General features: G+C 40.0%; 2 protein-coding genes and 1 long non-coding RNA gene across 3 annotated transcripts in view; 2 read left to right on the forward strand and 1 right to left on the reverse strand.

Annotated features, from left to right (window-relative positions):
- glcci1a (glucocorticoid induced 1a) overlaps positions 1-7,373 on the forward strand; it is a 34,858-nt gene extending 27,485 nt beyond the window's left edge. Inside the window, exons 4-8 of the mRNA XM_079485639.1 lie at positions 2,332-2,466; positions 2,558-2,707; positions 2,822-3,029; positions 3,907-4,027; positions 4,593-7,373. Of these exons, the coding sequence (XP_079341765.1) occupies positions 2,332-2,466; positions 2,558-2,707; positions 2,822-3,029; positions 3,907-4,027; positions 4,593-4,926 (948 nt within the window). The 3' untranslated portion in view covers positions 4,927-7,373. The remainder of the gene's footprint in view (positions 1-2,331; positions 2,467-2,557; positions 2,708-2,821; positions 3,030-3,906; positions 4,028-4,592) is intronic.
- LOC306910799 lies at positions 752-7,045 on the reverse strand. Its single transcript, XR_013788203.1, has 2 exons — positions 6,922-7,045; positions 752-3,010 (listed from the first exon to the last, which is right to left on the reverse strand). It is a non-coding gene; the product is annotated as an uncharacterized lncRNA (long non-coding RNA).
- A 3,994-nt stretch (positions 7,374-11,367) lies between the features above and the next one.
- Positions 11,368-23,713, forward strand: part of rims3 (regulating synaptic membrane exocytosis 3) — a 45,417-nt gene continuing 33,071 nt past the window's right edge. The window contains exon 1 of the mRNA XM_079484149.1: positions 11,368-11,568. The gene's annotated coding sequence lies outside the window, so the exon portion shown is untranslated. The remainder of the gene's footprint in view (positions 11,569-23,713) is intronic.

Consider the following 23,713-nt stretch of genomic DNA (forward strand, 5'->3'; position numbering starts at 1 on the left):
AGGTGGACGGATAGTGCCTCCCCTGCTGAGGTGTGGCCTTGGCTGCAGTTAAATGTTCTGTGACATTATGAAGCCAAACTATCTGTGTGAAGAAAGAACCATCGACCAGATGTGTCATCTGCATGAACAAGTCTAGACTTGTCCCATTGTTTCCATACGTACAGGCAGTAAACACTGTAATCAACTGCACACAAACCCCTCAAGTAAACACTGAGTGATCAGGCCAGTTTGAGAAAGCAGAGCGGGCCACCGTATGAACCCTGAGGGACACCGCTAAACAAACTTTTGAGTGTTAAATATCAGCTGCCTGATTTTGGTAGATCATTTAGTGGAGCCTTTTTAAAGGTCTGGTTTGTAATGACCCCTTGTGGCCATGCTGAATTCAGCAAGAATCAATGAAAACTGTTTTCACTGGATCACTTGGTTTATGCCCATATCTATCTCTGCCACTTTGGCCTTTTTTCATATTGTAATATTTGTTTTGAACCACATTACCTTATAATTTTCAATGAAAGCAAGGGTGCTTAGAAGGCAGCAAAGTGGTGCTGCCCAACCTTTGGAACTGCCTTGTAAGTGTCTGTGATGTCTTAATCTCTCTGTAGGTACCTCACTACTGATTAAGAATCAGTGTTGTAGTTTCAGAGGAACTACTAGTTTGTAACTAAATCTGTTATTTGGTTGCACCATTTGGTTTTAAGGCAGAGAGTAGATAGTAGTTTTTAAGTTCTCCGTAAAGTAATACGTAGTCGCATAATATGACGTTTACCTTTAATAGTCCAATAGCAGTCTTTGAATTCGTGTGAAAAAGTTATGTTGAAATGTTGTGAATTTCAAAACATTCTTGATTTAAACCTACTTTACCTGACATAATAACAGTAAATAAATAAAAATACAGCCTATAAACACTATAATAAATGACATGCAATATGGGTGATTTAATGTTACTGCCAACCGCCAATGAAATAAAAATACGATTCTTTTATTTTGACGTGCACAACACAGGCAGATACACACACGGAGACGCTCTAGGACGTGTTCTTGTTCGCCAACAATGTAATGTCATCACATAATGTTCTCTATTTTAAAAGGTAAGTGACTGTAAATGTCAGCATTACGATGTGTGTATATCGTCGAAGAATGTCGAGTGAAATAAGAGCCTATTCAGTTAGTTCAGTGAGTCTGCTATTTTATTCCTACTGTGTGTTCACATAGAGCGCGAATGAGGCGTCAAAAACGCGCTATTCGCGAGTAGTTTGACGTTTGAACATTTTCTGTTTACTCGCTTCATTCGCGTCATTCGCGCTATTCGCGCGTGAAAAACGCGTCATTCGCGCTATTCGCGCGTGAAAAACGCGTCATTCGCGCTATTCGCGTCATTCGCGAGTGAAATTCGCTTCACGAAAATGTTTTTACAATTTACCGGATTCTCCGACCTCCTCACTCACTTTCTTCCAAGCAAGATCCTTTTTATTCCTATTTTTATGAACACGTATCATATAGCTCCGGGTGTCCACACACTGAGATGAGCTTGTCCTCCATTTTTTATTTCTGCCTCTGCTCGCTACGTCGTCTACGTCACTACTCAAGCAGGCGCCTGATTGGTTAATGCGGCGCGAATTTTCGCCAAAGTTCAGATTTTTCAACTCGCGCGATTCGCGTCATTCGCGCAATTCGCGTCATTCGCGCTATTCGCGTCATTCGCGCCGCCTCATTCGCGCTATTCGCGCCGCAAGCGCGTCTATCGCGTCTTTGCATTGACTTAACATGTAAATCACTCGCGCTTGACGCCTCATTCGCGCTCGGTGTGAACACACAGCTACAGTTACTCCTGATGGGACGCTTCTGTAAATATTTAGTTCATACGTAACATTACGCTTCAACTAAGTTGAATGGTGCAACTGAAAAATATTAAGTAGTCCGTAAATTGTAACTTAGTGACAGTTTAAGTCAAAACTAGGCTAAGTTGTAACTTACGCACAGCTGGTGCAACCAACCCCAGAGCACTACAGATGCATCAAGATGTGGCAAATGGGATTAAAGATCATTTATCTTCAGTTGAAAGCAGGCTAAATGGTCGGCTCACTTTGACTGCGTCTGGGTCCAAAGCACGACTATGCTGCGCCTTTATAAGAGGAAATCCCTTTCCATACCAGCAGGTGGCAGTGATCTGTGCTTGCTACTCAAAAGGTGAAATGTTTAAATAGGTTTAGTTATGTCTCATGTAGGAAATATTATATTGTTCCAACACGACTTTTTTGGAGCTTTACTTGTGAGCATTTTACTTATGTGTGAGCATTTTGTCTTCAAATTCAATCACATTGTGTTTAACAGATCGCTAAGCTCAGGCTCCATCTGCAGCGCAGTAAACAGGGCGGAGGACGGCAGTGTAAGGACAGTAAAGAGCTTCTGTCCCCCCTCTACAGCTGTACCACCACCATCACTCCCTCTATCAGCACAGCCATCCAGGTGCCGGTCTGCGCTCACACAAACACATAATATCACTGTATTCAGCATCATTTGTGTTCGTTGAGACGACCGTGTGACATTCTTCCTGCAGACACCCATGTCGAAGTCAGCACAGATGCCACTGTCCAACATCGCAGTGCCAAAGCCCTCCATCTCCAGAGTTCCCAGCAGCATGGAGGGCATCAACCACGAGCTGGAAAAGGTTTTCATCAAAGACAATGGAGAAAAGGATGAGCTGAAGGTACATACACAACTGAAGGCCTCTTTATACAGAGTATACATTTGTCCAAGTCTTTTTTGGTGAAATCACGTTCAGAAGCTATGCTTGTTCAAAGACTATTTGGTTGGCTCTCAGGCGCTGGAGGTCCCTGATGGACGGAGGGCTCCGTTTCCCCCTCAGCGCAGCAGCAGCAGTCGCGGCGTGGACATGCAGACACCGTCAGTACCCGGACGTTCCAGTAGCTGCTCCAGCCTGTCTCCGTGCCCCTCTCCGGCGTGCCCTCCCCGTTCACACGACGGCAGCCCATATTCCACTGATGAGATGCTGGACGACAGGGACAAAGGTCACACAGACAGCATTGAGTTTCAGAACATTGAGCTTTGAATAAAAAATTTTTTTTCGGTTTTACACCAAATATGGATTTTACAAATAACAGCAGTCTTTTTATCTCAGATATGCTATTATCCAAACAACTGCTTAATCCGTTATTACTACATGTTTTCTTTCAGTGTAGAATTTAAAGGGACAGTCACCCAAAAATCTAAATTCTGTCACCGTTTACTCACTCTGAAGTTGTTCCATAACTGTATATATTTCTTTGTTCTGTTAAACACAAAGAAAGATATGTGGAAGAATGTTATCAATTTCAGTTCTGGAACATCATTTACCACCGTAGTAGAAAAAATATTGTTTACCTTTGTTCTATTGAACACAAAATGAGATATTCTGAAGAATTTGTGAAAGCAAACCGTTTTGATGCGCCATGTAAATATTTCCTACTATGGTAGTCAATTGTTACCTTCCTTTGTGTTCAGCCGGAAAAATAAGGAAGGAAGGAAATAAGGAAATGAGGTGGGGGTTTGGGTGAACTATCCCTTTGAGAGAAATTAGTTTAAGCTTGACGTCATAGCATTGATATTCAAAAAGAATAGATGATCACAGGTTTTTTTTTTATTATAGGACTCGAAATTCATGACTTGTTCTCCATTTTGTTCCATTTACAGTTTCTCAATGTCTACATATTTTCTATAATGTTCTTAGAAATTCTGACTGTGTTTCCTGCACCTCTATCCTTATTATATTGCAAAAAATCCAAAACAATTGGTCCAGGAATGTTGACATATATAAAGCTATCATTAATGCTATAATTGCGCACAATTCCCAGAAGCAATGTTAAATCATGAAGTGTCCTGAGGTGTAATTCCCATTTCCTCCTGCAGATAGCGGCAGCAGTTCTCCTCTTCCCAAATTTGCATCATCTCCTAAACCCAACAACAGCTACATGTTTAAAAGAGAGCCGCCAGAGGGCTGTGAGAAGATCAAAGTGTTTGAGGAGATGACGTGAGTAGACTTAACCCACTTTAGTACGTTTAGAATGACATATGTACATTTCTGTCTCCATGATTTCTACATTGTGTGTGCTCCAATGAGGATACACACTGAACGCACACCTGAAAATTGAGACCTTTTTGTGACAAATAAACCTGCAATAAAAACCATGATCTTTTAACCAACATTATTTTATCTGATACACAGGATATGTGGTATTATTACATGGTGCTGCACAGACTATAGAGACAATTTACAGCAAGGCTGTAAATATTTTTATTTTCATGATTGTCTTTATTTTATTATTAATTATATAGTTTTTATTATTTATATATTCCTCGATGTGCATATTTAAATCTATATTGACATTATTTTTGATAAATACAGGTATATACATTGTTATAAATTGTTGTTTTTGTTATTGTTGTTGTTTATCCCTTGTTTTATTTGGAAAATTTGTATTTTAAATATACATAAATAAACATGTAAACAATAGCATGGTGTAGTATGCAGTACATTAGTACTATCTCTAGACCTCATTTTACTAAAATATGTTTCCTTTTTCTCTCTTTCTCAGGTCCAGACAATCAGCCACCGTCCCCCTCTTCTCCTGCCCTGACAAAAACAAAGTCAATTTCATCTCCACCGGCTCCGCGTTTTGCCGAGTCAAGCTCACTGGCTCCCTGCTCCAGCATTCCAGCTCCCAGCAGGAGGACGAGGAGAAACTGGGCCCGCAGGCCGGCCCCAGCTCATTATTCCATCTAGCCCCCCAAAATTACCACATGCCCACTCAGGTCTCCACCAGCACGAGTACAGACGACCCTCCAGAATCACTTGCCAGTTCACCCTCCCATCAACAGGAGGCGCCCACGGAATCGCCTTCCCTGCCTCAGAACTTTGAAGTCAGCTAGGCGTGCGGAGCTGGTCTCTGCCGTTCCCCGCCATGTCGCACCACACCCCGGCCCCCCGCCCATCACAGGCTGTGTAAAAGACCGTTACCTCCACTCCCTTCTATTTGATGAACCCCACCTTTGTGCTGAATCTTTACTATCTGCATGGCAAAGCAACTGTGGCCCGAGCAAATGTTTCTAAGTGCAGAAGAAGGGTTAAAGAATTTGGCCATGCCACACTTTAGCACATCAGAAGAACTGAGGCATTATGGGAAAAGGCCCCACGGACCTTAGAATATGCAAATCAAAAATCAAAATGGCTTCACTGCTACCTAGAATTGAGTGAGCTTTAGGAGTATCGTAGCGAAGTCTTATTTATTAAATTCGCCTATCAGTAAGTTCTATCACATTCCAGATTTTCCCGTTTCGCTTTTATAGTGTCACATAATACACATGTGGATGTGTTTGCAGGTACGTTTTCTTTTGAATCAACGTTGATACTGAGCAACTTGCACAGCTGTTGTCAAACGCAGCTTAGCTTTCGTGTGTGCTTAAAATTTAAGCAAAGTGGCTTTTGTATGAGCACTATAAGCTGACAGCGCAGTGAGGTGTTTTCTTTTAATACACCCTTGATTTATGAGGAAAAATAGACTAAACCTGTTCACGCTAAGAACGATAACTATAAAGTTTAGTATATGTGCGATCTGTGACAGCACAAGATAAAGATTTGAAGAGAAAAGGAGTCCACCGCAACTATAACAATAAAGGATACAGAGTAACAGTGTTTTTTGGCTCATATATGTAAAACATTGACAGCCAGACAAAATAGATATAAAGCAAGCACATGAGTTTAGAATAAACATTACAATATAATCTGTTGGTTTGGACGCTCATAGTTTTCGTTTCTGGTGTGAACTGGCCTTAAAGCTTCAAGGAAGGTCTAAATAGTGTCGGCATGCATTTGAAACTGATAGTATGTTTAACATTTCATGTGTCATGTTCTCTTTCAACATCCACAGTATGAATAAGCTCTCTCTATCAATATATCTATATATGAAAAAAATATATATAAAGAAAAAAGCTTGTTTGAATTTAAATCCGTGTATTGCTGTGTTATGTACATTACGAAGATGCTGTTTACGTTTATAGTCTATCCAGGTTTCCCACCCTTTGAGAAAAATCGAAGAAAGAGAAAATAATTGACAATAACAAAAGATTTTTTAGATATGTTGCACAGTGTCCACCTGTGGCCTCGTTTCAGGTGTATCGCTTGATATTTAATCTCAGGTTATTCGGAATGTACATCCACGTATTCAGATTCAGCGCCTTTCACTGTTCCCATTCAATCATTTCCTGCATTTTACAATGATATCCACCTGCAGAGGCAGTTTTTTTATCCATCATAGTCGTGGGGTTTATGGTGGTCATGAGACTGTTAGCTGGAAACTGATGGGCTTCTGCGGCTCTGGAGGTGGATAGGTTTTACATTTCATGACATTCTGTGTTCTGTGCTGTCTGGATGATGTGCAGGTCAGACACGCTGTATGTACTATACTAGACCAGACGAAGACCAAACAGACAATATTATCTAATGAGAAAAATGACATTCCAGATCACAGGTATGTAATGTTTCTGGAGCTGTCAAACGATTAATCGCGATTGATCACATCCAGAATAAAAATTATGTTTGCATAATATACGTCTTTGCACTGTGCGTATAAATTTTGTACTTAAACATATACATACACATACACATTTGCTTATTTAAAAAATATTTACCAATAATTTAAATTACACAAACGTTTATTATTTTTTTTAATTTTCTTAAATATATGCACTTCTGTATTTTTAAATACAATATGCACAGTACACAGATGTCATGAAACTGATAAAACAGAACCCAAGTGTAGAAAGCTCTCAACAAAAAACTATTTATTTGACACAGACAAAAAAACTCAAAATCCCTTGAGGGGAAAACAAGAACAATATACTATAACAAAATTAATCCGAACTAACCTTGACAGACTGACAGACAGGACAAGACTGGGATGAAGACAAACGATCCAGCACAGCAAACACAAGGGCATTAAATAGGAGAGGAACAAAAGAGGCATAACAGGTTAAGGGCGTGAATTGATAACAGGTTAATTAATATGTTAACAAGGGGGCGGGGCTAAGACTCAAGACAGGAGAGCACATGGCACAAAGAAACAAACAATGGCCATGTGCTTCCAAACACAGACACAAGACGTGGGACTGTCATGATCCCATCAGCCAGAACAAGAGAAACAGCTACTAGGAGGACAGGGTCATGACACACAGACATATATTATATAAACATAAACTTTTATTCTGGGTGCGATTAATCATTTGACAGCCATAAACGTTTTTGATGTTATATAGAAATGGGTTATTACTTTCTGCATACAAAGTTGGTCATTTCAAAATAAAAGTCTGATCTCATATTGAACATTAACCACGTCATATTTCACCCCATCAAAATACATATTTGATCTTTTTTCACATTACAGTAATAATTATGGGACTTTTTTACATTCATTAAATTGACTGAAAATAGTGATCATAAATAATATCAGTAATGATCCTAAAAAATAATTATTTCTTGGTTTATGGGGTGTGCAATATATAATTTTTGTTATTTGTGTGATTCTACCAAACGCGTTTTGTTCCGGCCTTATTTATACCAAAGATACGTTTAATTAATGAAATAACCCACAAGTCTGTCCGCAAACGCTTTTAGTTCAAGAAGAAACACTTGTTTGTCAGAGGCGTCATTATTACAAACATGTTTATGGAGTATGTTGAAAACAAAAGGACGCGTTTGTGATGATGAATGGACCATCGCTTTGTTTTTTTGTCTCCACATTCCTGTTAAATAATCAACATTTTGTCCATGAGAAGGTTACAAGCATTCATGATTTATAAGAGTTTAAGTTTTCTCAACATAAAGCAACATTTTTATCATAACCAAGGTCAAACCATAATGTGTTGTGTTGTCAATCAAAACATGAATTTATCCATTTCATAGAATCAGCCACATAATATTTCACGATCAATTAAACAGGCTTTTAAATAGTGAGAATGCTAAATTTTATGCTGCATCTTATTTAAAAAAATACTTTGAGTTTAAAAAAACAGTGGTTTTGTTGCGAAACATTTGCAATAAGGGTTTTTGTGGTTTTGCTAAAAATCTGCAAAACTTCAACAATAATTTGCATACTGTTTAAATGCTTGAATTGTTGGACCATTTCATATCCATTCATCTTTGACTCTAAAGCCAAATCAGCACACAACCTGTTGATAAAGCCATCGATCGATAAAACCAGCACTGGTCATTTGACCAGCGCACATTGCTGGCACAATGTTGGCAAGCCATCGGTAGGAAATGAGTTTGTAGTTCAGGTGAATATGTCAGGCTGACCTGCTGTCTGTTCACACACAATGGCAATAAATAATTTTGTTGTTGTGACTGCATATCAGTGTGTGATGTGTGTGTGAATGGAGATAAAGGATATCAATTGATTTTATGGGGGAAACTATCAAAGACTTTGAAAAACAACAATCAAAATGCTTCGCAGGCACCTCGCCTGCATATGATAAGGATTGCTCTTAAGAGAATTATTTCTAAAAGCCTATAACCTGTCTCTTGCAGTCTTGCTCGAGTGTATGCTCCTGCTGAGTTTGCTTTAAGTTCTGCATAGTCCAATGTCTGTGTGTGGTAACTTCAGCTATCAAATATCAACAGACTACACTTTATTCAGCATTTAACCACAAGAGGCAGATCGTCTCTTTAAATCAAGAACATGAACATTGTGTCTTATTAAAATAAATATCAGCAGAATTCAATTCCAGTTTCCTTGCCATTACAATTTCTTTCTTTAGATATATTGATTTATCACCAACCACAAATCTGGGGAACTGTTAAAACAAACTAGTGGTTTGAAATAGTGGTTACAAATCCCTGTGATTTACAAAATAAAGGGTTATACAAAATGTCCAGGTTGCTCTCTGAAGGCTCCAGTAACAAAATAGCACAAATTGTAAACTGTATGCAGTAATAAAGCCAGGTGGAGTGTAACAGGGATAGTTCACCCAAAAATACTGAACATGTATGTCATTTCTTCTGTAGAGCCCAAAAATAAGATATTTTGAAGAATGTTAAGTTGCAGTGCCCATTCAATTGCATTGGTTTTGTGTCCATACAATAGAAGTGAATGGGCAACGCCATTGTTCGGTTACCAACAAAATATCATTTGTTTGTGTTCTGCATATGAAAAAAGTATATGAATACATGTTTGAAATGATGAAATGATTTTTTTCTAAAAGACTTCAGGTCTTTTGCTAAATTAAAAACCTTTTTCATAATAATGTACAAGGATCGATGCAGAGAGAAGCAAAAGCCTGATCCAGAGCTTTTGCAGATTTGAGATTTTTCAACGGCAAGACCCCAGCGAGTACAGCAGAGGGCGCTGTTTCATGAACATCAGATTTGACTGTTTGACAGATTTTCATGCAAAGGTTTCCTTGAGCAAGGTGCTGAATCAGTGCAGTGACATTGTTATCAAATATGCTGTGTTAGTGTATATTGAATCTGGTCCTGTCATCTTATAATTGCTCTATTGATTTGTGTGTAGGAGGTCTATGTGACGTCTGATTCAGAGGTTTTACCATTGCAGCGCAGTTTAGAGATGAACTGCTGATGAACGGAGGTGAAATTTAGCTGACCTTACAATTATGTTGCAGATGCTACACTCGAGTCTATATATGCTCGTGATATTCAGCAACATTCGCCACTAGCAAACTACACGGACAGCAAACACCGACTATATAGTGTAAATGTAGGCCTGCAGCAGTTTCCAGTACGAAAATATATTGTAAACGTGTCTCTTTGGTCTTGATGAGGGTGAAAAACCCTGTTAGGCTTTAAAATGCTCTAAATGCATTGGACTTGTGGAAAATATTTCTGAATCATATGAAAATATTTCCTAACAACCTTTTTTATTTGCTGTGTGATATCTGATGTATCACTGTCTCTATTTGATCTGGGGCACTTTCAACGTGCACAAGAAATACTTTGGGATGCTAGAACATGAAACATTAGACTCCATTCACAGCTTTGGCCGTAGAAACACGTTTGGTATTTTATGCACGCTGTACAGGGAGTCCTTTTCAATTCCCTCATAGCTGAAAGTTCATTTATCCACACCATTTAAGCGGATCTCAGAGAATACATTAAACAACATTCATTACGAATACAAAAGTGTATGAGTCTGACCTATAAAACACGTCCAGTTACAAAACCACACGGCCACACAATTCTAACATCAATTTCATCATGACACAACCAGATGCCCGCTTTAAAGGGTCTGTTGCAAGGAAATGATCGCTGTTTCCTTACTAATCCGGTTTACACACAGGATGCTTGCAGACCTGCGATTGCTATTCTGGTAAGATCTCATCATGGCTCATTAATACAGTACGGTATGTAAACATCGCTATGAAAACTGTTCACGGTTCAATGCCCCAAAACAACTCTGACCTCCTTTTCATAACAACAACAACAACAGTCTGGAATGAGTAAACCACAATATATTAATATGTGTTAATATATAGGGCTCTTCAAATGTTTAGATTAGCTTGACCTAGTCTATCTCTCTGGCAGAACTATATCTTATCCTCTGGGTCACGGATATCAGTAGGTCCTTTAAACTTCCCTGGTACAAGATGGGTTTATATCCCTCTTCTCCAATGCACGACTCAAAAATAAAACAAACGAATGCGGTAAGAAGAAAACAGACTGACGGGAGGTCAATCTGAGTGACCCCGCGGAGAGGATTAGCATTAGGGATTCTTCCCAACTCGCAGACCTTTCCACAGGGACACACCGGTCAAGATTACTGAAACGTGTCTGAGCAAAAGCAAACGTGACCGTTGCATTCATTCATTCTGGCAGGACAGAGTGGGTCAGCATTTACCAACATCACTTTCCAGATGAATACGCCGTCACCCATTGATATATGCATAATCCATACTCTTTTAAAATCAAATATGTATCATTATGACATCTCACATAGCATTTTGTCTTGTGAGGACTTATTTCAAACTTAGATTTATATTCTTACTATGTGAACATAGAACATATAAGAACAGGTGTTTGTGACACATTTTTACTTATTTGTTTGTTATTTGCAGGAAAATGAAAGAAAGTACACCAGAAACGAGTGAACTCTGATAATGTGAGCCTGGTCAGGATGTACGGGTACATGTAGATCATTAGAATCCTAATAACCGCTTCTCATCCCGTTGAGCCTCGCGCCAGGGGAGTAAATATTTGCCCCTCCCAATTTGTCGCGTTGTGTCCATCCTCATCACCTCTGGCGCGTCTCTATGGTTACACACCTGCCCCAGTAGGGCCCAGCGGGTCAGGTGTGTAACCATGGTGACGCGCTCGCTGTGAGGAGGCTGAGCAGCAGCCGCAGCCGCTCGCCAGTCAGTCGCTCTGTAGCGATCCGTAGATGCAGCACCGGCACCCGCACATAAAACCAACCCAAACAATGACATTATCTGCAACGATACGACAGATTCACAGCATCATCTGACAACTTTCAACGATCCCGTGCCTCTTCTTCTCGCTGTTTACCGGTAAGGGTTTTTTTCTGGACTCGCAAATCAAGGCAGATGATGCTCTGACATAACGTTAATAGACTAAATCTAACATTTAAAGGCAACTTATGCAGCAAATTCTCGTCCGCCGTGCATGCACCGCTTTTTTAAGGCATCTTTTAAAATGCATTTTGCAATTTTGTGCATTGCATAAATATTGCAAATCCGGTGAATCTATTTTCGGCGCCGTCTCTATGCGATCCGTTTGCAATTTCTGTAACGCATCCCTTTTAAAATAGTTCATGTTTCATGAGTTTTTCTTAAATATATCGTCATGTTTGTTTGAATGAGATCTATTTTTGAAGAGTTTCGAGAGGTTGTGGGTATGTTGCCATGCAATGCATTCTCTCAAGTGGGACTTTTTGAGCCAAAACAGCCTCTAATATAATACAAATCTTAACTGATATTTCACATCTCTACCTCACTGAACCCTTTGGGTGTATTTATTAAATAGGTTATTGGTTCTTATTACTAAACATTGCTTTTTGTATAAATATTTAAATACTGAATTGTAGCCTATCTGAACATCATGCATGTTGAATCGTAAGTGCGTAAGGTCAACTATTTCTCCGTTGATGTTTTTCATCACACTTATTTCTCAGTGTCTGCATTTTATAGCCGTCTAAGTGACAAACGCTCTTGTTTTATTGAGGGTCTGTTGAGTGTTCAGTTTGTAGAACTCAATAGGCAGCTAATCGGCTTAACCTGTTGTATCTATAGATATATGATTGGATCAGTGGTACTCTTTGTTCCAGTAATACTGTTAAATCCATAAAGCGTCTGAAGGCCACAAGGGCTGGAGAACGGGCGGTTAACACCTTTCGCTAATTTAAGCACACCCATCCATTCTCAGAGAGCGGCACGAGGGCAGCAAACCCGCTGGATTTATAGCTTTGTTCGCAGCTGCCAGACTGTTTGGTGCCTGCACACTGATGTGAGGTCAAAGGCAAGGCATTAGGGTTTAATGGGTTGCTTTTATCAAGAAGTGCTAGGCATTCGCATCTGATGATGATGCTGGGATATATACAGTATGTAGCTATGTACTCTAGTCATCACTTATTTTCATTATCATCCAGTGCTCATGAGCCCAGATTCTTACGCAAATGCCATGCATTTTTGTTGGCTTTGGTTCGGAAAGGTGTTTATTCGATTCTTCGAGTCATTTTTGAAGCTGTTGCGGCATTAAGCAAATGTTTGTGAAGTGCTCTGTTCCTGTCAGGATGTTCAAACACGTTTCCAACGAGTTTGTTTTTCTTGATACTGTAAATACATTTCTTCAAAGTGGCGATGCCATTGAAAAACCATTTTTGGTTCCTCAAAGAACCATATAGTCAAAGGTTCTTTAAAGCTCCATCTCATTCTTAGGTTTTTGGAAGAAATCTTCTTTACGGAACCAAAAGGTTCTTTTATGGCATCGAATAACCTTTTGAAGCACCATGATTTGATCAACGAGAAAATTACAAAATAGCAATTTTTAACTACTGTATTTTACAGAGTATAATTCATGATTTTTGTGTTGTGTTTTGTGTGTGCTTTTATGGTGCAATGGTGAGGTTCGAGGATGGTGCTTCATTGTTGCTTCAGTACTTCCAACCTATTGTGACCTATGTGATTTAGTCTCTTTAAAAATAAAATCCTTTATCGTGTGATACTTATACGCACTTGCATGTATATGCACACTTGGAAGTATTCAGATTAGGGATTTGACTGTACATCTTGTTTTTGTTGATGCCCTATTTCAGCATCTTTCTCCAATAACTGAGGCATCGTAATGCTGGGATTAAACTCACATGCAAAGGGCACATTAAATATGCAGCTACTCTGTGGTCGACTGCAACCCTTAAATACAGAGTGCTTTCACTCATGTTTTTTTCGTCTGCAACCCTCTCTACCCCATCTTTCTCCTGCTAATGTACACTTTTGGTCCATTTAAAGGATTTCATATTCAGTGCTGTGTAGAACTGTGTGAAAGAGTGTGAAAATAAACTCGATAGAAGAGTAAATCGGTGTGAATCTGCGAGATGAATCAATGCTCTTTGATCCGTCACCTAGTGTTGTAGTACTCAAGACGGGTCTTGGTCTCAAGATGGTCTTGTGTCGGTCTCGACTGTCTTTGGTATAGGTCTTGTCTTGGTCTCAGAGTTGTGACGTGGTCTCTGGATTTTATTTCAAGACCGGTCAAGACCACAACCGTGGGAATTGCATTAAATTGCTGCTGCATTGTCTGAATTATGTGTTAACATCATTCATGTGATGGATGTAAAACTTCTGGCTTTAAAAGCATTAACCACCTGTTCCTTATTTTATTATGTTGTTACTTTTGTTACTCTTATTGCTGATAAGAGAAGAATGGGGGATTTTCTTAAAGAAATCTGTCAACAAAATGAACACACACAAAGGCCCACAATTTAAATGTTTTCATTTTATCTGCACAAAAATTGAAAAATGTTACTGTAAGTGGGTGATAAAACATGGAACATAAAACATCCTACACACACATTTCCGTCCTAATAAATCATTCAATTACTTCTATTATTATTTTATTATGAGTTTTTAGTGTCTTGTGGATCTTTTTATATGAATTTTGGAGGTGCTGGTCTTGGTCTCGACATGGCCTGCCTTGGTCTTGGTCTCGGCCCCTCAAAGTCTTGTTCTCGACACCCTCTGGTCTCGGTCTTGTAATTGGTCTCGGTTTTGGCGGTCTCGACTGTACCACTACTGCCACCCGAACCGAAGAGCTCACACTCACCCAGGAGAATTCACTCAATATTTTCTGGAAAATCAGGGGAAAAGATAAGAAAACGAAGATAAGAGGGGTAAGCGAGAGGGAAGTAATGACTTACATTTATCTGACCAGATAACAATAGAATGGCCTATTTTCCTTTTCGCTCCTGGGAGGTTTCTAGGGAGTTGCTAAGCAGTTGCTAAGGTGTTTTAAGTGTTTGTTAGGATGTTGTTTGTGTGATGTGCCGGATGGTCACCAGATTGTAAATAAGATCTTAACCAAGTGCAAAGCAGTGACGGATGCCTCTGCTTGTCTATACATGCCACACGGCTGTACATTACAAGTTACAAAACAACAAACCATCTTAAGTCAGATGTAGGTTATATCTACCTAATATCTTTGACTTCTGATCATATATGCTTCAGTTGTTGTCATCGGTCAACATTTTTTTATCGATTATTTCAGCAAGTTATGCGGCCCAAACTATTCTTGCGGTAGACCTCTGCAAAGAATCTGAGGAAACCGTCTATTTTTATTACTTTTAAAAACTAAAAAAATAATTCACATTTTAATTTGTGAATTTCTTAAACTGAAAGACCCGCAGACAGCTGCGGGCGCATTCAATTACTGTCATGGCAACCAGATGCGTTATAGACTGATCTGTCTGCAAATTAACTTCTTCGTCTGTAAATGATTCTAGAGACGAAAGCTAGAGGACACTGAGGACATTTAATTTGATAGATAAAAGTGAGTTATGAGACTAACAGCTGAAACTGTGACATTTTAACATTTGCTAAATCCTTTTTGGGATGCAAGGACAAACCTTTTGAAAGCGGGACTGTCTGGTCACCTTATCCAAAAGTGAATGTTTACAGTAATATTAATGGTATACATTTCCATGGATATCGTGTTCACATCATATCACATACCTGCTTTAATTCTTTTCTCTCTCTCTCTCTCTCTCTCTCTCTCTCTCTCTCTCTCTCTCTCTCACACACACACACACACACACAAACTATTGGTGTTGTGATATTGATTGTGTTCTGAAATCCAGTTTTCGCAATGTCTAAGAAAAGTTTGCTAATGTCTTTACAAAAACAGTTGGCAATATTAGACATTTAAAAATATAATAAATTGGCAAATCATGATGTTTCTCTGTCAGGGTAAATGTAATTATTGTATTAGTATTAAAACTGATGTATCTATGAGCACACCATACTAATAGAGCTTTTAAGGTCTATGTTTTGTGTTTGTGTGTGAGCGTGACTGTAGCATTACTCATGGCGTGACACAGCACAGCTCGTGCAGTGACAGGAACCCCACAGACACCATGTTCACACATCCTCTTCGTATCTCTTCTCTCACTCTCAAGTGCGATGTACAAGGGACCCGACCTGTAATCCCTGGCAGTGTGTGGCTTTAAACGAGAAATAACTCAAATAAAAATCCCACATGTGATGCCAAAATAAATATAAATGGAAAAGAGCTTTTAGAAGCTCAGTGTTTCTGATGCCAAAGCTTTAAAACATATTCTCTATTTCGTTTCGAATCAGGAATGAGGAAATTTTTTCCTTAACCAGTTGACGGAGAAAAGCTGCAATAACTGACATCCACTTCCCAGAAATTGACAAGGCCAAAATCGATTATAATTTTAAATCTAATTTGTTTAATTTGTCACTCGATTACTCACATAAATCACACGTTCACCCTGACAGCAAAGCAAATGCAGTGACCATACAGCGCCTTTAATTAAGCATCTAATATGGATTAATGGAGTTTTAAACCAAAAGGACCTCAAACAGCTGAGATTTTTGTTCATATAATAAACCGTGTCTCTCTAACCCATAAAAAGAAGCATTAGGAGATAATGTGTTGAGCACAGGCCCAGATTTAGACCTCCCTGTGTGGTGAAGTGGGTTAACAGGGCAGTGATGGATGGGCTGGCCCGTTTTCTTTGGTGACTAATGACAGGCCCTTCACTTCTCTGAGGTTTGGACTCTGCAGGGAGACGGCTTGAGAGCGCCTGCGGAGGGTCATCTTAACTTTTTCATTCGTAAACTGCTCCTCTTAAGGACCCAGCTCTGCTGAACTCTACAAATGTGTGACGAGATCAGCTTTCCCCAACATGAATTTGCTGATGAAAGCTGGTTTATGCTGAATCTCGCTGGTTTGGTTCGGATTGACCAGCACAACAATGAAACTAACCTGTACCTGTACAGTAAATTTGAAGTTAAAGGAAGAGCTCGCAGGAAACTTAACATTATATGGTAATTTACTCACCCCATGCCATCCCATCTGCATGCATGTTTCTTTCTTTTAAAAGCAATAGAAGAGATGCACCGATGCTAAATCTATAGACTGTTAATATTGAACATCAAACTGGTAATGTTTCTTAACATTTACCATATACAGTACAGAGCACAAATTCATTTTTTTTGTTTTGATTGACAGGATATATCGGCGCTGACCATCGGCTGTTTTTAAACTCTCTGCCGATAGTGTAAAAATAGCTTTTATTGACTAATACCGATTATTGGCCAACATATTAGTCCGTCTCTAATAGAAACCCAATAGAAACCATCACAGAAATTCTAATATTGCCCATTAAAATACCATTATAAACCGTTATAAACCATTAAAACCAAACAAAATGTTGCTTTTTGGCCGTTATTCCTGTAGGATTTAATGGTGTTCTCTGCTGAAACCCTGATTTAATAGTCATAATGGGAATTGTATTGGCTTTAATGCAAACCATAATGGTGTCTACTGGTATGTTATGGATTCTCTTGCTGTAGTGAGCTGGCAGCTTTAATCTTACTGGAATAATGCCCAAAACACACTACAAAAATGATTTTTTAAATAGTTTTAATGGAAAAAGCCTATGGTTCATAATGATGTTATAATGGAAAACATTGGCCTGTTGAAAAAAACATAGAAACTTAATAGTTTTAACAACCCTACACGTCTGCGGGCCACGCCCCCTCCCCTGCTCCAGCACACTCTCCCAGTTTCACCCGCTCTCGTTCCTCGGACCTATATTGGCACAAACTACATTTCCCATCACCCCCTTGCATCGAACTCCACTTTGATTACACCCGCACCTGAGACACTGATTGCACTTGCACCTGCAGCTCTTCCCTTGAACTCTATATATGATCTGTGTTGTTCTATGTTCAGATCCCTGCTGAAAAAAAACATAGAAACCATCATTGGAATTTTAAAGTAAAAAAAACTCATTATGAACCAATAGACTAACCTCGTTGTTAAAACGTTTTGTGTTGGGGATATTGTGGGCCTATAACGTTTTTATGGTTTAAGAAACTTTACAAACATTACATTGTGTTAAAAGATGGCCAGATCGGGCACTTGGTCTTTTACGAGTATCGGCTTTGTGTCAGCGGAACATGGGTATTTGTGATTCAGTGTGTACAAGGTTCCCATTCTACAAAGTCCCGTCAGGACACTGAAAATGATTAGGAGCTGCTTCATCTGTCACAGGTTGTCCCCAAAAGAGGCACACTTTGTCTATGCGACACGGGTCATCACGGGTGATGTCTTTCTGCCTTGACCGGCTAAGAAATGTTAACACACTTAAGGAAAGGTGCCATCTCAATCTGTCTGAGCTCATCAGCGCCCACACGGTTAATACCCCAAGCAAGGGCCACGGGTCACTTTGATTTGCATTGCTGGCACATTTTGATCCGTTGTTCCTCACTTGTCTCTCCCGGCCATTCATACCCCACATTAGCAGACCCAAACCAAACTGATTACTATGATAAAGACTTTCTGTGCTTTCATTTCATTTTCATTTCAAAGGAGCGTTATAGCCGATCCAGCTCTAAATTATGATTATTATCACTCAGGGAGGCAGGCTGATTCTTTTCCAAGAGGGAGGCCGGCTGTGGACCCAGAAACACTTCAGCTGATATGAGGAAAAGCAGATCAAAGCATTGAAAGAGAGAAAGAGAACAGGAGCGTAAAAAACAAGCAGGCAGATGCTGTTCACAGAGACAGATAAAGATGGCAGATGGATTATATTTTGTATTCAATGATTTAATTCACAGAGCATCTGAACTCGAGCCACAAACCTTCCTTGCATTGTGGGAAAGCTACATATGGAGAGAACGCAGCTGCCTTTTCACCTGCAGGAGAGCGATTTTATTTGTCAGCTCACGCGCACTTCAGATGTCATCTCAGTCCTACCTGTAAATAATTCATCAGGTCAGCTTATTGTGAGCCTGTGAATGTTTTATGTCCATTAGAGTTGAGCCAAACCAAACTGGAGAAATATGTGTCACAGATCAGCAGTTTGAAATCCATATCTCAGAGCTTAGACGTAAGCATTTCTTTATTTTAGTATCTACTGTATGAGTATATACAGTATATATGGAATACTTTATTATGACTGGCCAGGTCAACTATTCTCATGTAATGACCGCACAGAACTAATAACGCACCGGGTCCTGAGCATTAAATAATGTAATATCAATATTTACTACTATATTTATTATCAATTAAATATATAAATATTTATTTTAAAAACATATCGCTGATGTCCTTCTGAAACCTTGTATCTCCATGTTTCATGATTTTTAATTTTTTATTTCAATCATTATTATTAGTCTCCCTTTATGTTTGTCACTGGGTTTTGCTTATTTCTTACAAATAAAAAGTATTAAAAAGTGCTTATCCTCTTTGACAAAACTGTATTTAATCACTTTAAAACTACAGCGTTTTTTTCCATTTCCTGAAAAACAGCTAATTTGGACATCAAAGGTTTTGGAAGGACAGTGATGATATATAAGATTGTATTTACAGTTCAATAAACCAAATTGCATGTCTGTCTCGCTTTTACTCGGTTGTGTCTTGCCTTAAAACCATTTCTCCTCTCATAAGGAAAAACAAATATGCTAATAAAATGAATAAATTATTTTTTCTTTGGTGTAGCGGTGTGCTTGTTAACTTTTTTATTGTAATTATTATAAGTAGCCCAGTAGAAGTAGTTATAGTAGCAGTAGTTGTATTTTACAAGAACGCCGTGAAGAGAGCAAGGGGGCTGTTGTTTATAATGCTGAACTGAAGTGATATCAGCTGCTCATAATGCTGCTTCTACACACAGCAATACAGACAAAAGTGCACGTTCACTTCTTGAATCGATCTTTGCTGTCTGGTTGAGAAACGTTTCATAGGCGCCAAGGGTCTTCTTATGTTATTTGACTAAAACTAATTAAAGAATTATTATTGCAGTATTTACAGTAAAGTGCCTTCAAAACAGTTATCAAAACACTGCTGTAAATGCTTATTCTGTATCAAGGCTATTTTTATAATTATCATTATTATCATTATCATTAAAAGAGGGTTAGAAGAGAATTATATTTATTTATATTTTATTCATTTAAACTCAGGTGGGTGTTGAAAATGTTTTTGGTGAATTATTTTTATTTCATTTCCTGAGTAACATATGTATTTTTATGGCCTATGTGTTATGAATCACCGAGGAGAACCCAAGTGCAGACAGACACGGATGATGAAGGGGTTAACAAGGCTTTAATAAATAATAAAACAGGAAACAAACCAAAAACCCCCGAGGGGAAAAAGCAGGGCACACAATAACTGATAACTAAACACTGAACAAGAACTCAACTACAAAACACTAAGACTGAAACTAACACAGACTAGAATATACTTGAAAGTATTTCTCACAACTAGGATCATTGACAAGGTAACATGTACAACGAACGAGCACAGGACAATGAACACGAGGATGTTTTAAAGGGAGACAGACAGAGGATAATTAACAAGGGCCAGGTGCGGGTACTGAAACACTCAGGGAAGGTTAACGAGGAAACGAGATGGCGGGAACAAAGACACGGACCAGAGAGAGAGCAAGAAAGCCAATCGAACCAACATCTCTCTCTCACATAAAACATAAGACTTTGTCATGAATCTGCCTCAAGACCAAGAATAGACATGACATGAAGGCAGATTCATGACACTATGAAAGGCTTTAAATGAATCATGTTGCCTTCATAAACATCACTGAATGTTTCTATCTTTTGTAATAGTAGTGTATGAGTCTCTCGATTGTCCTCAATGTGAATAGATGAATCTCAACATCATAGAGGTACTTCAAAACATGAGACAAATATACAGAATTGCTGAAAAAGCTAAGATTCTGAAGGACCTGGGGCCTGTTTGGGAAAGTATGTTTAGTGAAAACTCTGGGTATATTAAACCTGACATGAGGAAAACTCTTGGTTCCCTTTCTGTCGGTCTCTCGACGTTGTGTCGAACCGACAGATGGCGTTTGCCTTGAGAACCTATCATCTTCTGACTAGTTTTGAAAAGGCCAATGAAATTTGCGAATTAAATTTGCTTGCCAGACTCCGCCCCCGGATATCCAGGTATAAAAGGGTCATTCATTCACCTTTTGTTCTTCGGAGCCTTCGCATCTGATGACAATCTACGAATTGCCGGATTCTACGTCGCGGTGCAGCCGAGATTCCCCAGGTGTCTTGGCAGTTCCAGAGGGGTTTTTCTAAAATAACTAATTTCCTCAGCGTGGCATTGCCCGCTGATCTCATGGATGCACTCATTGAGGACGGGGACGGACACAGTGGCTGCCGCAGGTGTTCAGGGGTCCAACATGCTGTGGCAGCCTTCTGGATATGTCCTCCATAGCTAGGTCCTATGTCGATGTGCCACCGGTGAAGGATGCCGTGGCGGATGTCCGCAGACGGCAGCCACCTGGGAAGGACGACCTAGACTTCCGTCCAAGGCATGTAAAGTTTCGACATCTCCGGTTTCGAGAGCTTGCAAAACCAGGCCAGGGCGCTAAGAGAGCCCCACAGGGGTAAGACTGCCCAAAGACCTCCGTGCCGCCACCGATTTGCCCTCTGGGCCACCAAGGTGGAGGCGCAGGCCCTGGGTCGGACGATGTCCACACCAGTGCTCCTGGAGAGACACCTCTGACTCAAAGTACACTTTCCCGACTCCCCCCTCTCGCAAGGTGGGCTGATCGGTGGCGCTGTCATGGACTGCTCCCTGCAGCCCTCGACGGTGACCCTGCCGCCTTTCGGCCATCGAGGTCTCGCACGCGATCTGCTCCCCAGCCGCCACGGTCCTCTTTGGGTTGATTCCGGTTCTGGTGCCCCCCGGCAGAAGATGTCGAGGGAAGGCCCACCCAGAGAGATTGAAACCATCGGGCCCGACCCCAGCCATTTCTTTACTGGCCAGTCGGACTGGGACGGTCCCTGTCCCATCCCAACACCTACTGGGCGCCTTCAGGGACCTAGCGCCCGCTTTCTCACAAGGAGACATCTCTCTCTGGGTCCTTCTTTTGCAGCCGCTCTCACCCTCTGAATGACGGTGTTCGGCAAAAATAAGCAGCCCTCAGCACTCTCACTTTGACGGTGCGTCGAGAGCACGGCTAGCCAACAAACCACCCCCGCGGGGTCGATGACACAGATCGTATCTCTAGCCCCCCTGTGAGGTCCCTGAGTGCTTGGTTAGCATTCCCAAACAATCACGGTGGCTGGGAATATGATACGTCTCGGCTAGTCGGTCCAATTCGCAAGACCTCCACCCGAGCTTCGGGCATCCTTTTCACCTCAGCAGAGGCAGGGATGCTCCCGTACTCAGTGACCCCCTGCCTGTCCACTGGATGGTTAAAATTTCGCAATAGTGCTCAAGTCTGACACGTGCAGGCCAGTCATCGTCGCTTTGCTAGAGATTGTGACACGGCACAGTGCTGTGGCGTTTTCCATAGGACCCTCATCTGTCGGTTCGACACAACGTCGAGAGACCGACAGAAAGGGAACGTCTCGGTTACGCATGTTACCTCTGTTCCATGATGGAGGGAACGAGACGTTGTGTTCTTCATGCCACAACACTGGCCATCCACTGCAGCAGTCGTAAGATGCTCTCAGGCTACTCAGCACAAAAGGTGAGCACGCTGTCTCCCTATTATACCTGGATATCCGGGGGCGGAGTACGGCATGCAAATTTCATTCACTAATTTCATTGGCCTTCATTGGTTCTCAAGGCAAATCTCATCTGTCGGTTCGACACAATTAAGTTTTCCATTTCAGAATCTGAGGTATGTCCAACCCGAGAAAGCGGGGTAACTCAAGCACTGTTTCTAAAAGAGTAACCATAGTAACATACTCTGTGAACCTTACCTGGTCAGAATCAGGCTTTCTTTGGTAAACCCAGAGTTTATTTCGATCTCCTCCTAACTCAGTCATTCATGGCACACATTTAGATCACACAGAGACCATCTCAGTAACTAATATGTCATATTTGCTTTTATGGAGGATTCAGTACACGAAGAGGCTGCAATAAATCATAGTGATGTACTTTGATTTCAGGAGAGCAATTTAGTACCTGAGTGGAATTTTGTAATTTTCCTGTGCATTTTTATTTAAACTACACCATTTTTTTCTTTACAGTGAATTAGATATATTGATATATATGTCATCCATCCTTACATCAATAACATCAGCCATCGTACGTGTATTACATCAGAGTATCATTTTCTATGGACGACCAGAAATGACTTAATGAAGTATTTAAATAAAGTGCATGAATAAATAAACGAATAAACACAGACATACATGCAGAAATGAAGCGATAAATGTAATAAACAATTAATTATGACGTGCAGAGTACGAACGGGCGATGAGTCTAACTTTGCACGAGAGTCTGACACCCTACAGGTGTCCTACAAAATGACGTCTCTTTCGTATAACTTAAGCACATAAGTGAAAATTATATACTTATAATTATATATTATTTCTGTCTTATTTCTGTTTTTTATTCAATTGAATGTATAATTTCTTTGTTTATTGGTACATTTATCTATATATTCATTTAAACTCACTTTCAGCACATCAGTAAATCCACTGTATGCAGAGCGAAAAGTGTGCTTCGCTCTAAAGTGGTTTCTGCCGCCATGTTGCTTTTTTGGTGACGTTTCCATGGTGAATCGTAATATCGGAGCTGCATTGATGATGGCTTTTTATAGTCGTGGTGCATGCGCTTAACCCAGGGTAAGCCTACCCAGAGTAAATTGAACTAACTCAAATCAGCTTTTCTGAAACCAAAAACTCAAATTTCTAGTCTCGAAGTAAACCAAACCAACTCGATATACAGTATTGATGTAAAACCTTGTTCCATGTGCCCCTTTTATACTTTGAGCACCTGCGCCTTTAAAGGTCATTTCACGGCCCTGAAGAGCATGGAGCATAAAAATGAAAGTAGGTAAAATAAGATGGATTTGGGTCAAGTGTTTGAGATCATATTGAAATTTTTATTGAGAGAGTTGAGACTTGACAAATCTCAGAAATAGCTGTGAAATATACAGAATGTTATAGAATATATTGTGCATTTGTAAATATA

The sequence above is a fragment of the Barbatula barbatula genome, assembly GCF_947034865.1.
Source record: "Barbatula barbatula genome assembly, chromosome: 21".
Classification (NCBI taxonomy): Eukaryota; Metazoa; Chordata; class Actinopteri; order Cypriniformes; family Nemacheilidae; genus Barbatula; species Barbatula barbatula.